Genomic DNA, 15,072 nt, shown 5'->3' with positions numbered 1-15,072 from the left:
CTATTAATTCATGACTACTACTTAATATTCTTTAAACTAAAATGAACAAACTTATTGTGGATGAGTAAATAAGGGAATAATTATGAAAAAAATTATTTTAAATCTTGGTTTTCATATTGCAGAAAATAAATACTCCTATATTAGCTAAGGCATATAGAATAACAAAATGGTTTCAATTGAAATCTGAGACTGACTTTGATGTTTGAGTTTTGTAAAAGCAATTTTCTAGAAGATTAGGATTTAACTTCTTTTAAGCACCAATGTCCAAGTATCTTGGTGTTGCAAGAAAGAATCTTTTTTTTTTCTTTTTAATCCTTGTCGTTTATTGCTACAAAATAAAAATATTTAAAACTTGTGTTTCTTTTCCTTTGGAATTAATTCCCCCAGCAGGTCCCAATCAAGTTAACTTTAATTTCAGTTTTATATTTTACTTCATCATATAATTCCATTGTAAATCATATCCACATCTACACATTTTTATGTCTTAATATAAAAGAGAATGAGAACAATTAGGCATATTCTAAAATTGGTTACAATTTTTCTTCTTCTTCTTCTTTCAATAACCACTTAGTATTATCTTAGTACTACTTTAATATAAATAAAATACTTATACAATAACTATTCGAATGACTGATTTATTGATTGAAAGGAAAATGTGTTACTAGCAACATCGTGTTTCATCGTAAATGCATGTTTGTATAAAAGTATCCACATGTCTTACACTACTTTCTACCACATTTCTTGCTTAAAAAACAAACACTCCACATTTCACATCCATTATTGATGAGTAGCTTAAATTTTGTTTTTTAATTTAGTATATTTACTATTTCATAAGTGTGTGAAATGTGCTCGCTCAAATGTCACTATTGATGTTTCAACTTTTCATGGATACACAAAATTTTCATAAGATTCATATATTTTGTCTTATCATATTCAATAATTTCAGTGTGTGATATAATATACACATATGTAAATAAGTTGGCATAGGCCCATGATATATGGGCGTGGTGCCGACTTTCCTTGTTAATTTTATCAATTAAATATTTGCATTAAAAATAGTAGTATATTTTTTTCTAGAAATAATTTTAAATACGATAGTGAAACCTATTATACCACAAAAATTTGCATCAATCCAACTAATCATTTTGAATTATAGAATTGATTTTTGTTTGATCTTATTTCAGGCGATATATTTTAATTGCTAGGATACACTCCCTATTCCTTAATATAAAAAACAATAAAGGTTTAGCAAGACAAAGAATAAAATGAAAAAGAAAAACTAATTAAATTGAGTGATAAGTCGGCCTTCCCAAATTCATTCCATGTAATATAATGTTAAGATCCAACATTCATTTAATTGTAGTAATTGTTTTGACTGCTTTTGTTGCGTGGGTGGATCCACTCTCTTCTCACTATCCATCCAATTATATTTGATCTCAACTGAGTAGTCGAATTGAGTCGACTCAAATTAAATATTTTGTTCAAATTATAATTCTAACATTTTATCAAAAGAATGGAGTGTATTTGTAATATTTTTTTTCTTACCAATCAAATTGAAGAGCTTGATGAATATAAATTTGGAGCTTAATTTATTTTATTTATCATATAAAACCCGACGAAATGTTTCAGTAATTTTGAGCCACGAAAATATTTATGATTTAAGTGCATTTCATTTTAGTTTACCTTTTTCTGTTCAAAGTTTGCTGACTTGATGATAATGAAGCCCATTTTATCCATGATAATGATAGGGAAAATATTAATGCTGCCAAAAGGGCATATATATTTGTCTTTATACTTCGAGTGCAATTTTTGTTTAAATATCAGTATATAGATAGTGTCAAAGTAATGGATATGTTAGACTAGATTTTGCATTTAAACTAATGTTATGTATTGCATTTTAAATGATTAATAGTGCTTCAGAAATTTATGATTTAATAATATTTTCTCACGCAATTAAAAAACCCGAATTATCAGCCCATTACAAGTCCTCTTATTCCATAGTACAATTGAATAGGCATATAATTTATTAAAACGTTTTTAATAAGATTTTGATATGTTTAACACAAAATAGAAGCTCAGTTCAATTAGGGCAAAATTGATTTTAACCACATCAAAATTAACAATTTTCTGCCTCCAGATTTTACCCCATCATCTCTATCATCAATCTCCAGCTGAAATCAGTCATTATCTGAACTTTTTCAATTTAGTATTGATTGGATTTTCAGTAGAATTATGTCATTTATTTGCATTGTTTTCTCCTTCTGAAAAATTCTGCTTCTAATTTTATGTAAAAGAAGAAAAAGAAATGTGGAATAGTGTTCCAATTGAGTTGTAATCTAATTTGGGAACTTGTTTGATTTTCATTTGAGGTAGTGCATTTGTCTAAAGATGGATCTTGATGATTATTGGGCATTGTGTTTATGAATTTTGTGTTTGTGTCTTTCTTTTTATGTGTAGATAGCTGTTTGGAGATTCAATTGATTTAAGGTGGATTTTTCTTGAAGGATTTGGGTTTTTCGAATTTTGGCATTTGGTGGTGATCTTGAAGAGGGAAAATTAGGCTTTTAAAATGAGGGCATTTGTTGTCTAAATGAATGATGCAAATGTCAGAACAGAGCTTATCCGTAGAGTCGAACGCGAATGGAGATGCTGCTTTGCCCTTATCTGTAGTGTCGAATCCGAATGCTAATGTTGCTTTACCCGTTGATGTGTATACACCGGTTGCTAGCACGAATGCAAGTGTGTCGTAGGCATTGGTGGTAGGGAAGGAGTTCGCGGATGTCGATACTTGTAGGAGAACGTTGAAAGATACAGCCATCGCGTTGCATTTTGAGATTCGGATAGTGAAGTCTGATAGGAGTAGGTTTTATAGCTAAGTGCTCGAGAGATGGCTGTCCGTGGCGAGTCCATGTTGCGAAACTGCCGGGACTTCCCACGCTTACCATTCGGAGCACACGTGTGAAGGGGTTCAGAATCTCCACCACCAGCAGGCTTCTGTGGGTTGGGTGGCGCGGTCTGTAGAGGCACGGATAAAGGATAATCCGAAGTATAAGCCGAAGGAGATCTTGCAAGACATTCGTGACCAGCATGGGATTGCCGTCTCGTATATGCAGGCGTGGTGTGGGAAGGAGCGTAGTATGGCTGCTTTACACGGGACTTACGAGGAAGGTTTCAAGCTTCTTCCTGCGTATTGTGAACTGATAAGGAAGACTAACCCCAGAAGCATTGCTTCTGTTGTTGCTACCGGACAGGAAAACTCGTTCCAATGATTGTTTGTTGCTTATCGTGCTGCGATTTACGGATTTGTCCATGCTTGCCGCCCGTTGCTGGAGCTAGACAGAGTCCATCTCAAAGGGAAGTACATAGGTACATTGCTCTGCGCTGCTGCTGTTGATGCCGATGATCACCTCTTCCCGTTGGCAATTGCTGTCGTGGACGTGGAAAGTGACGAGAACTGGATGTGGTTTGTGTCTGAGCTGCGGAAGCTTCTTGGGGTGAACACGGACAGCATCTCGAGGCTCACTATACTCTCCGAGAGAACACCGGGTCTGGTGGAGGCCTTTGAGACGCATTTCCCCAACGCGTTCAACGGATTCTGCCTGCGATTCGTCAGCGAGAACTTCCGCGACACATTCAAGAACTCGAAGCTGGTGAACATATTCTGGAGTGTTGCCTACGCGCTCACAACGACGGAATTCGAATCCAAAATCTCGGAGATGGTGCAGATCTCGGAGGAAGTCGTGCCCTGGCTGCACTATTTCAACCCTCAGCTGTGGGCCGTGACGTACTTGGAAGGCGTACGCTACGGCCATTTCATGCTGAACTTCACTGAGATACTCTACATTTGGGCATTGGAGTGCCACGAGCTCCCCATCGTGGAGACGATGGAGCACATTCGCCATCAAATGGCGTCGTGGTTCCATCAACGTCTCAACGTGGGGATGCAGCTCGCCTCGATCCTCGTCCCCTCCGCCGAGAAGCGGATCTCGGAAGCCATCTCCGACGCTAGTTGCTACAAAGTGCTCCGTGCGAACGAGGTCGAGTTTGAGATCGTCTCCTCCGAGCGGACAAACATCGTGGACGTAAGGATCCGGATATGCTCGTGCCGCCGCTGGCAGCTGTACACGCGGCCGCAGCCCTGATCTCTTGCGGGCAGAAGGCACATTTGATCGCGGAGACGTGCTTCACGGTCCACAGCTACTTGCAGGTGATTCACCCGATCCCGGACGCAAGTTGACGTCACCATTCGGCCTCCAAAGACGCGGAAGGTTCTGCGGCTCGAAGAGGGTCGTACAGTGCGGCCGGTGCCATATGCTAGGGCACTCTCAGAAGAAATGCACACTGCCGATGTGATGCATTGTCTAGTAAATTCTTTCTAGTCTCTGTTTAATTTTGCTTGATTGCATATTTTGCAATTGTGTTGGGAATTATTAGTGTATAATAATTTGCACACATAACATTTATTTTCATGTGGACATATATGTACAACCATTATAACCCAACCATTCCTCAAACCTCATAGTTAATACAGTAGGACACTTTCTTATCTATAAATGGTGGGCTGGTACCACGAAGCTTCATACATTTCGGCAGCATCACTCGCTTCAACCATGGTAGCTCGCGACTTTTGAAGTGAGATGCTTGCGTTGTAACTTCATTTATCCGAAAATTTTGTGTATGGTTCTGCTCATTATTGTATTTTTTGCTGCAGTGCTGTGCTGCCTCCAGAGGCTGACCTACGTGGTGTCATGGGGGTTTCAAGGAACCCCCACCCATTTTTGTTATCACTATATATCGTATAATTATGCAACGATGTAGTATAATACAATTAGCTAGCTTAGTTGGCCAGCGATGCAGACTTGTAACCAGATCATGTTGGGTTCGACTCCCATTGCTGGCTTTTCTTGATTTCCTATTACTAACTGTCCTGGCTTTTCTTGATTTCCTATTACTAACTGTCCTGCATCAGCTGTCATATTTACTTGGTTCGACTCCTGCTGGTTTTTCTTGATTTCCTATTACTAACTGTCCTGCATCAGCTGTCATATTTACTTGGTTCGACTCCTATTGTTGGCTTTTCTGGTTCGACTCCTGCTGGTTTTTCTTGATTTCCTATTACTAACTGTCCTGCATCAGCTGTCATATTTACTTGGTTCGACTCCTGTTGTTGGCTTTTCTTGATTTCCTATTACTAATTGTCCCGAGAAAATAATGAAATTAGTGCATTAAATTGTGAAGCCTATTTCTTAAAATACTACTTCTATTTTTAGAAAAGTGAAACGAATTTCTATATTTCACTATGAAATGATGGAGTAAACTTTATAAAAACTAAACAATAAAAAAATAATGAATATAGTGCATTAAATTGTGAAGCCTATTTCTTAAAATACTACTTCTATTTTTAGAAAAGTGAAACGAATTTCTATATTTCACTATGAAATGATGGAGTAAACTTTATAAAAACTAAACAATAAAAAAATAATGAATATAATTTCCATCTTTCTCCACCGACGCCGCCGCCGCTAAATCGATTTGCAGCGCCTCGCATCGCCGTGTTGCACGAATTCCAGCTGCCGGCTTCGCCACTGTGGGAAGTAGAAGCCAATCCCTCTTTCTCCAGTAATAATCTTATCTTTTTCAAGTTTATTTTGATCACAATTTTCAGTAGGATTTTTATTGGGCATTCATTATTGAATAAAGTTTTGAGCTTCCCGTTATTTGATTTTGACGATTGTATGTTGATGAAGTTAATTTGTGGTATTTCCCCTTTGAATGCTGTTGTTTCAAATATTCGATTGACTTGTTGAGTAATAACCTAATCATGGGAGCTCTTTGAATCTCGATGAATGTTGAGCTTTATGTTTATGAATTTTCTTCTTTGTTTTCCTTTTATCTGTAGATATCTGCTTGGAGATTTTGGTTTATAGAAATCGTGGCGATTCAAGTTATTTTAGGTGGAATTTTCTTGAAGCATTTCCGTTTTTAAGCACTGAACAAAGGAAAGGATAGATTTTTCAGGCCGGATTGGATAATAGAGAGAGATGGTGGTTTCTGCAGCGAACGCCTTCGCCAAGGAAATGAGCATAAGGAAAAGGATTGCTGGCATGTATGTGAAGCTTTTCTTTCCATGAAACTGCTTGAATGTATGAATGCAATTTAGAAGTTAAACATTATTGTGCATTTGATCGAATGTATAACGGAGATTGGGATTGATTTAGCTTTTTTGTTTCTTGAATTTGTGTGTTGGAATATTGGAATATCAGTGCAGTTTCTGGTTTAGTTTGATTTCTAATTTGTCAAAGATATTAGGGTTAAAATTTAATTTGATATCTGATTAACTTGATTGAGTATTGAATCTTGATGGATAAGGATTGAACGAATGAATGGTATGGCATAGTATGTTCATTCCTTTTTTTCGTTTTGCTCTTGGAATGAAATGTAATGTTGTTTTTGCTTTCGTGTGATGTGGAATGGTGGACTATGTTACTGTTATCTTCTCGAGTTGCTCGAGTTCTTGTAATTTCATCCTTAGGAATTTCTTAAGCTTATTTCTGCAGATACAATAAACGAGAAGATGACTTTTCATCGTTGCGTGAATACAATGACTACTTGGAAGAGGTAGAAGATATGAGTAAGTATATCGACAAATTGAAATAGATGTTGTTACATTAGCATATAACTGAAATGCATTGGCTCGCAGTAATTAATTTAGTTGAGGGGATAAATGTTCCCGCTATCGAAGCAAGAATTTCCGAGTACCAGAGAGAAAACGCTGAGCAGATCATGAACGCTCAAGCTCGCAAGGTGCCTTAATTCGCTTGTTTTGTCCCATTGTTTTATGCTAAAAACTTTATCCTGCAAGTCAGTCTTTTTCCATCACTTGCTTAGTTTTATATAATGAATTAGGCTGAGGAATATGCATCTGCTTTAGCAGCAAGCAAAGGACAAGTTCAAACAACTGGCATCGATGTTGTGAGTTTTTCTTATTGTGTAAAATTATTTTGGTTTTTTTTCGAGTTTCCCTATATATTTCATATGGTTTTCTCCAACCTTTTTGATTCGAGCACTTTAACTATACGAAGGCCAAAATAGGTTTCTTCATTTAACATACATTGCCGAATTTGGTCATATTTGTAGTCGTAGTTGCCTATTCTTAGGATAGTAGTCATGCAAAATGGTTTCTCAAACTATTTTGTCGCGGTTATGAGAGAGCTAAAGGGTATTAATCATATCCAAGAAAGGCGGTGATATATCTAGTTGTCGATATAACTGGTCAAGAAAGAGTCCTCGTGCTCTTTACCGGCAACATAAAGAGTTTAATGATATGTTCTATCTTGAATTGAATCTTTTCGACATATAGTGTATGTGATTCACATTTGGACATTTCAGTGTCATTTATCTCGTTTCACTTCATCAATACAGTCCTGCGGCTCCCAAGCAGGCACGAGCAACGTTCCACAGGGGCAATACGCACCTGCAGTTGCTGGAGGAATTGCACAGCCTCGGCCGATGGGCATACCTAACCCACTTGGGTCAGGTCATGACATGATGGGACTTGAATACGAAGATGAAGAAACAAGGAGAATCCGAGCAGAGAAGGCCGCTAGGGCGGGTGGATGGAGTTTTGAGATAAGCAAGAAAAGGGCTCTTGAAGAAGCTTTTGCTAGCATTTGGGTATGATTTTCATACATTACATCTCACATAACAATTTTCGCCGAATTCTTTTTTTTGGTGACGAGGGCTTTCTCGGTGCGTTCGGGAGATTTGTTATTTATTCGACGTAGATGACCATGTCGAATTGATTTTACACTTTCTACCTCTCTAGTAGTGCAAGTTTTTGATGGTTCCTCGTTTACCATGTGGCCATAGTAACTTGGAACTTCCGACCTATTAATTGGAGGGGAAAGTCTTACCAACTAGATTGTTAAAATTCTGCTTTATTAAGTACTACTATGTCTTAAATTGATGCCTTCTTAATGTTAATTATATTTTTTTTTGTAATTTAAACATTCCGTGCATTTACTTATAAACTCGTGTTTTTATTGTTTTAAAAGTTGGAATTCATTTTAAATTGGCATAATAAGTACTCCTTTCATCCCTCTGTTGTAGAGACATTTCTTTTCGGCACGAGATTTAAGAAAAATTGTTTGAAATGAGTTAAGTAAAAGGAGAATAAAGTGGAACGGAAAAAGGTAGAAAGATGAAGAAATAGTAAAGTACTATTTTTTGCTAAAAAGAAAAAAATGTCTCAGTTATAATGAGACAATTCAAAAAGGAATATGACTCAACTACATAGTTAAATTATAGTTAAATTTCGGTTTGTCCCGAAACTTTAATTTTCACTTCCACTTTCTCTAATTATTATAAAATGCATAAAAAAATTCATTTCCTGATTTTATTAAAAAAATATATAATGACATATTATTTTCTTTAAAACCTTCCTTTTTAGTACAGATTAGAAACAACGAGATTTTTAAAGTTGCAAATGAGACGAATATGACCAAAATTCACAAATTTTAAACAATTGATATTATAGCAATATCAAGTAATTCCACTTATGATACTCCTATAAGAATTTATTTTCATTATAAAATTACTACTACTAATATTCCAAATGTACCATCAAAATGGCATGCTTGAAAAGTCAAATATTGGTTGAAATGAAGATTCATAAATGATCTTTATGAGTTTCTTATCCATATCCATAGTACCAAAAACAACGTGACAACAGTACACAAAAGACAGTATAATTCACAAAAAAAAAAAAATCATTTGCAAAAAATTGCATTATCTTCACGTACCAATAATACAAATTTAATTAAATGCGTAGGACACACTACTCCAATTAAATTATAATATCCCCTTTTTCTTGATAACTTAACTTACTACTGAAAATCACAAATAAAAAATCACGTGCTTGTGTGTGTGTGTGTGTGTGTGTGTTCAATAAGTCTGTTTCTATGGATGCTATGAAAGTGAAAGAAATGCATTTTCAATGGAAAGGCACTTTTTATGGTATATATTTGTATTTATTTCTTTATGAAATCAGTCACAATCACAATTGTGTAAAATGATAAAATAGTGTTTTAATTAGTTTTTGTTTGATGCTGCAGTGGATAAGATCTCCACTTCATTCTTCGGTTTTAAGCAATAATTATAGTATCTACATAACTTATTTTTATTTTCTTCTTTTGTTGAGAGGAGATTTATTTGGGCTCATTTAGATTTTCCAACTATTATAGTTTTTTTAATTATTCTATAAAATTTTGAAAGAATTAAATAGGGTTAGAAATATAAAATTAATCGTATGGAATTTGAATTTAAATTATGCTAGTACTAGTTGATGGAGAAATATGAATAGATTTTGTTTCAAGATTTTGTTGAGTCTACTAGTTATATTGGCATTATATTTTACTCAAATAAGAGCTTTATTTATAGATCTTATATTAACAGATGTGTAGTTCAATAGTTTGAAAAGAACAAGTAACAAAACTTATATCTACTTATAATTATATTAAACCTCCATTGAATATTAATATTTTGAAGAAAAAGTTAATTAGTTAATTAATTTTAGCAAATTACTGTATAATATTTTGTTCGATTAGGTGATAAAAACTCTTTTTAAATCAAACAAGTTAAGTATACTCGATATACGAAAAACAATTAAAATATTATTTCTTACCAATTTAAAGAATACAATTGGAAGAACTTTTTGTTAGGAAATCAAGGCCACATAACCCAATAAATGTGGATAATATGGAATAATCAAATAAGGAAATGTTATCCTGATTAACTCTTGGTATATATTTTAAGATGCTATTCAAAGATGCCCTAAACGTACAAAAAGAAAATAAATAAATAAATAAATAGAGCTTTACCATATTCTAATATTCTATTTCGGCGGAGATTAAAGTTATTCTGAAAAAATAGTGTATTAAAATTGGAACTACTGTACATATTTCCGTATATTATCGAGCCACTAAGAGACTTCTCAAAAATAAAAATAAAAATAAAAATAAAAATAAATGGAACCACAAATTAAATTTACCTTTTCCTTTTATCTTCGAATTTATAAATGAAAGGCAACACTCGAGACTATAAATTGTTAATTATATACTATATGTAAATTCTCCTAATTACATAAAGGTAATTTTTTCTAAAACCAACATGCTAATTAATAAACTTTCGATTTGATATAATGTTGCATCTAATTAAGATTTTGACAAATATTTATCCTAATTAGTTAATGTAAATTTCACATTTTCACTTATCGATCTTTGTAATACAACATTATGTATATGCGTCTAATTATATATGTTATGTGAGATAAATATTGACACAACAATTACTTAATATTCTCTGGATCTCTTAATCAATTGCAAAATCAGATTACTCCATTTTACAAGTTCAATAATTATTGCGTATATTTTATAATTGATATGTAAATTTAAAATTTGCCGAAAGTAGTGAAATTACAAGCAAATAAACATTATATATGTACATAATTACGCGTGGATAATTTCATTGTTTGGAAAACCCACATGGATTTATTTTAGATTAAATTCACCCCCATCATAGATCACGAAATTGTTTTGTTTTAATTTACACTAGGAAACAAGAATAAATATGCAAAATTGCCCCACAAAATATAACCTTTTTCATTCGATTTCGATGCAATCTATATTTCTCATGTGAAGTATGGCGTATCTGCATTAACTTGTACATAAAATAAAATTAATTTAAAACAATTAATTTTATAATTTATATTTCTGAAATCAGAAGAGGTCCACATAGCATGACAATGACTGTTATTTTAATTTTATTCTTCTCAATCATATAAATAAAATTACAAATAATAAATTAAAATTAAGATGCCCACTTCACTAGGGTTCATTGTGGTCCACTTTCTGAACATACTTATAAATGATGTGACGTACAACTCGTGAAGCACGATGTTGCACAAATATTATTGAAACCTACTCCACCTCATAATTAATGCAAACAAATTATGTGATAATTCATCTCTTAATTTTATTTGAGCAAGTTATATGTAGACCAATCAAATTTTCTTGTCAAGTAACTCTACATTTATATGTAAAATTATAAAAACATGAGAACTCCAATAATCTATCTTAACGGTATTAATTATTTTTGGTATCTAGATCAATTATATAATACTAATATTATTCACGTGTTATTTACTGTAATCAATATTATTGTCCTTAATTAATTATGTTTAGTCAAAAATTGTTCCCCAGTCATTATCACTACCGTCTCTACCTATAATATATTTCACAAAAAGCAATAATTTAATCATCCACATGTTACAACTCGTAATGTCGTGCTCCATAAAACGTCAGGGATTTTATGTTTTAATTTATGAAATTAGTTTATTTTTTTCCATTTCCACCTAACAACACTAGGCTTATTATTTTCCTTTTCCTATATATATATTTTTTTTGCTTTAATCATCACAATAAAAATATGGTTGCTCTAGTTTGGATTGAGAATCAAGTTTTAATCGTTACATCAGTTGTTGGATGTCGGCAATATTGCCTAAAGCTTTGGAATAGTCGAATAAATTACTGAAATTATATATGGATCGTAATCATCTTAAAAAGTTGAAATATCTGTGAAAATATTTTGCTTTAATTTATCTTAATTTGTAATATACACATCGGTTTTATAATATAACAATTACAATTACAACATTATTTAACAGCTGACAAACTTTAGTCAAAAAAATTAAATAATACTACTAGTAGTTTACTACTAATATTCTAAGAATTTGTATAGAGATTTGTAACATTATTATAAAATATTACTCCATATACTAAGTATTCAGATCGATAGATTAAATGTGACAGTAATACTCCCTCCATCCCCTATTAACTAATACTATTTGACTTAGTACGAGTTTTAAGAAATATATATAGCAGAAAATAAATTAAAAAAAATTGTGGAACGTGAATCCTATTTTTATATATTCATTTTATAATATAATGTGAATGAAATTAGTTAGTAGAATATGTAGTTCATACCAAAAGTAGTAAAAAATAAGTGAGTCAATTAATAGGAGACGAATAAAAAAGAAAATTAGTATCAATTAATTAGGGACGAATGAAGTATTATGTTTTGTTTGATTAGATTAATTCGACCTAATACTTACTTAAGAAAAAGTACATAAAATTAGTCATACCTTATTATAGGTATTTAATTTTTTTTACTATTACTGCAAAATATTCAAATTATCAATAAGTAGTGAGCAATATAGAGGAAAAAAAAGCAAAAATACTTGAAGCAACAAGGTTACGAAGCACTCCAACTAAAGGACAACACAGAGACAAAGTAAGAAAACATGCCCAACATAGCCAACAAAAATCCAACGAGCAGAAGAAATTTTCGTTACGACAAAGGTGATATTCCTAGAGGTGTTCAGTTTGTAAAATTGTATCCCAAAATTAAATATGTAGTGTGTTTGGTCCATGAGATTCAATCTCATAATCATGGGATAATTAGTCATGATTAACCCTCTATAACTAAGATAATCTTACAACCCAATCCTAGATTATATCTTAATACTATTTTATCTACTCAACCGAACACTACCCTACTCAATCTCCGATAATCTCGCGCCAATTACTAGCACCCGGAATATGTATATAATTATCAACAATTAAACCAAAAAAAATTACCACAACTTTTATATTTAGGATTTTGACGAATCTCACGAGAGATTTAGTAGGTGTGAATATATTTATGAATTAACAAAGGCATCAGTTGCCCGAAATGAAAAGGTAGGGCTGGCAAGTCGTGCGGATTGGGTCGTTATCGGGTCAACCTGATAATGACCCAACCCAATAAGGCCTAACCTGAACCCGACCTGTTAAGGAAACTGTAAATCCGAACACGAACCCGACCTGCTACCTTCAAATCCGAACACGACCCGCACCCGAGACGATATAATATGGGTTGACACGACACGATAACAACCCGAACCTGATATTACACGATTAAAACCTAATATTACACGATTAAACCTTAATTTTTAACCTAATTTACACAATTAAAATTCGTTTTATACTATTTAAACCTAATTTATAAGAAATTAAAACATTAAAGTAATATATATTTTTTAAAATAATAATAAAAATAATAATATTATTTCTTAATGGGTTACCCGTATCCGACCCGCATCCGACCCGAACCCAACCCGAAATTATCGGGTTCTTAATGGGTCAACCCGATAAGGACACGAATCCAATAAGACTTGACCCCAACCCAATAATTTCGTGCGGATTCGTGTCGGATTATCGTGTCGTGTCGAAAATTGCCAGCCCTATGAAAAGGTACTGACATCCCTTCGTTTTTTTCTCATTCTTTGCTAGCATTGTTTTCTCAACTGGCTTCACCGGAAGAGCCGGTAGCCATCCGGCCTTTCGATTTGGTCGTTTCCATGGCTCGATCGTTTGGTTCGAGAAATGAAAGATTTTTTTTTGATTTGATGGACTTGGGGGTAGTGGATGTCTTGAATTAAGGGGATTGGTCGAATTTAGAGGGTTGATTATGGTTTTGCAACAAACTAAAATGTTAGGTATGTTTTTTTAAGTGGCATTGGAATTGCAAATCGAGTTTAAGAGAGTAATTTAATTTGCAATTAATCCTATTATTACATTGGAAAAAGTAACATTTATTTACTGCTTCATCCGTCCCATAGTAGATATCACACTTTCATTTTTAATTTGTCCTACAAAAAATGTCACATTTATTTTTTTAGTAAAAGTTCTTCCTCACACAAAACAACAACCCCTCAACAATTCCCAAGTATGTCATCTATTATGGGACGAGGGGAGTATTACTCTATCTGTATGTGAATAGGAGTTCCATTTTTCCATTTTGGTTCATCCGTGAATAGGAGTCCCAGTTTATAATTACCATTTATGGTGAAAAGACTCTATATTCCATCAACTCATTCTACTCATATAAGTATCATTTAAAACTAATATATACAAGTGAAACTCATATTCATGAATCAAAGGAGTATAAACTAATTACATGTTGATATGTCAAATCTTATGTGACACTTTTTCAAACATGATCAACGTTTTATTTTTGCACATTTTAGAAATCTGGATAAATTTTGATAATTGTAATAAATTAAACTTATAAATTAGGTATAAAAAATATATTGTCACCCACTCACTCACTCTTAACCCGACACTCATCTTATTTTACTCTTTACGCACACGTATTATCTCTAATAAAAAGAGTCGTATATAAAATCATTTCAACATGAGTCGAGTCAATATTCGAATCCAAAACTCATTATAATTCACACGTCAATAATAACCAATGTTAAAACATAAAATAACTATCACTAAGAGCATCAATAACGTGTCGGGCCGGGCCGCAAATCGCGAGTCCCGGCCCGTCCCAAGCGTTGGATGGAGGCGAGTCATGGCCCAGGCCGGTCTCGGGGCCGCATTTGCGGCTCGTGACAGTCCCGCGGCCCGGCCTGGCCGGCGTTAACGCGTCACGAGCCGCATCCCGCGAGTCCCGGCCCAGCGTTGCATGATCTTCGAGCCGGGCCGCAAGTCCCCAAATTTTTTTTTCGATTGTGTCTATAAATACGAGACTATCGTCCATCATTCTTATGTGCATTATCCATTTCAATCCTCTATTATACCCTTTGTTTCGGCGTCAATGGAGTGGTTCAACAGCGATGAACGTCGGATGGACGAGTTCGTTAACTCGAACAATTGGTACATTCCGGCGTCGCCACCATCGCAGCCGACGCCTAGTCCGGGAGTCGGTAGCAACGTCGACGTAACATCGCCGTTCAACATCGAAGAGTTCGAGATCAGTGAGATGGAGCCCGCTGAAGGGCGGGGCAAGGGCAAGGTCAGCGAGGAGGATGGGCCAAAGAAGTACAGTCCGCAAGAGACAATGTGGCTTGCGAGGAACTACATCGACGTCGCCGAGGATCCTATCATCGGCAACCAGCAGTCCGGCAAGGTTTTCTGGGAGCGGATTGCTGAGAAGTATAACGCTGAGCGTCCTAAAGGGTCGATC

General features: G+C 34.3%; 2 protein-coding genes across 6 annotated transcripts; both read left to right on the top strand.

Annotated features, from left to right (window-relative positions):
* The first annotated feature begins 2,603 nt into the window (after positions 1-2,603).
* On the top strand, positions 2,604-4,142 carry LOC121780075. Its single transcript, XM_042177599.1, has 3 exons — positions 2,604-2,739; positions 2,965-3,168; positions 3,337-4,142. Exons 1-3 carry the CDS (start codon positions 2,604-2,606, stop codon positions 4,140-4,142), a joined length of 1,146 nt encoding a protein of 381 aa, XP_042033533.1.
* Positions 4,143-4,490: 348 nt separating this feature from the next.
* On the top strand, positions 4,491-8,007 carry LOC121779969. 5 transcript variants are annotated; one of them, XM_042177462.1, is made up of 7 exons: positions 4,491-4,632; positions 4,712-5,619; positions 6,019-6,106; positions 6,558-6,631; positions 6,701-6,804; positions 6,907-6,972; positions 7,390-8,007. In XM_042177462.1, the coding sequence occupies exons 3-7, from the start codon at positions 6,042-6,044 to the stop codon at positions 7,678-7,680; spliced, it is 600 nt and encodes a 199-aa protein (XP_042033396.1). In that variant the 5' UTR covers positions 4,491-4,632; positions 4,712-5,619; positions 6,019-6,041; the 3' UTR covers positions 7,681-8,007. The 5 variants fall into 5 exon arrangements, with proteins under 5 accessions (XP_042033396.1, XP_042033395.1, XP_042033397.1 ...); XM_042177461.1 differs by having other exon boundaries at positions 6,010-6,106; XM_042177463.1 differs by having other exon boundaries at positions 5,900-6,106; positions 7,423-8,007.
* The last annotated feature ends 7,065 nt before the right edge of the window (positions 8,008-15,072 follow it).

The sequence above is a fragment of the Salvia splendens genome, chromosome 19, assembly GCF_004379255.2.
Source record: "Salvia splendens isolate huo1 chromosome 19, SspV2, whole genome shotgun sequence".
Taxonomy (NCBI): Eukaryota; Viridiplantae; Streptophyta; class Magnoliopsida; order Lamiales; family Lamiaceae; genus Salvia; species Salvia splendens.
The sequence above is the reverse complement of the archived record's forward strand: the minus strand, read 5'-3'. Positions and strand labels throughout refer to the sequence as shown.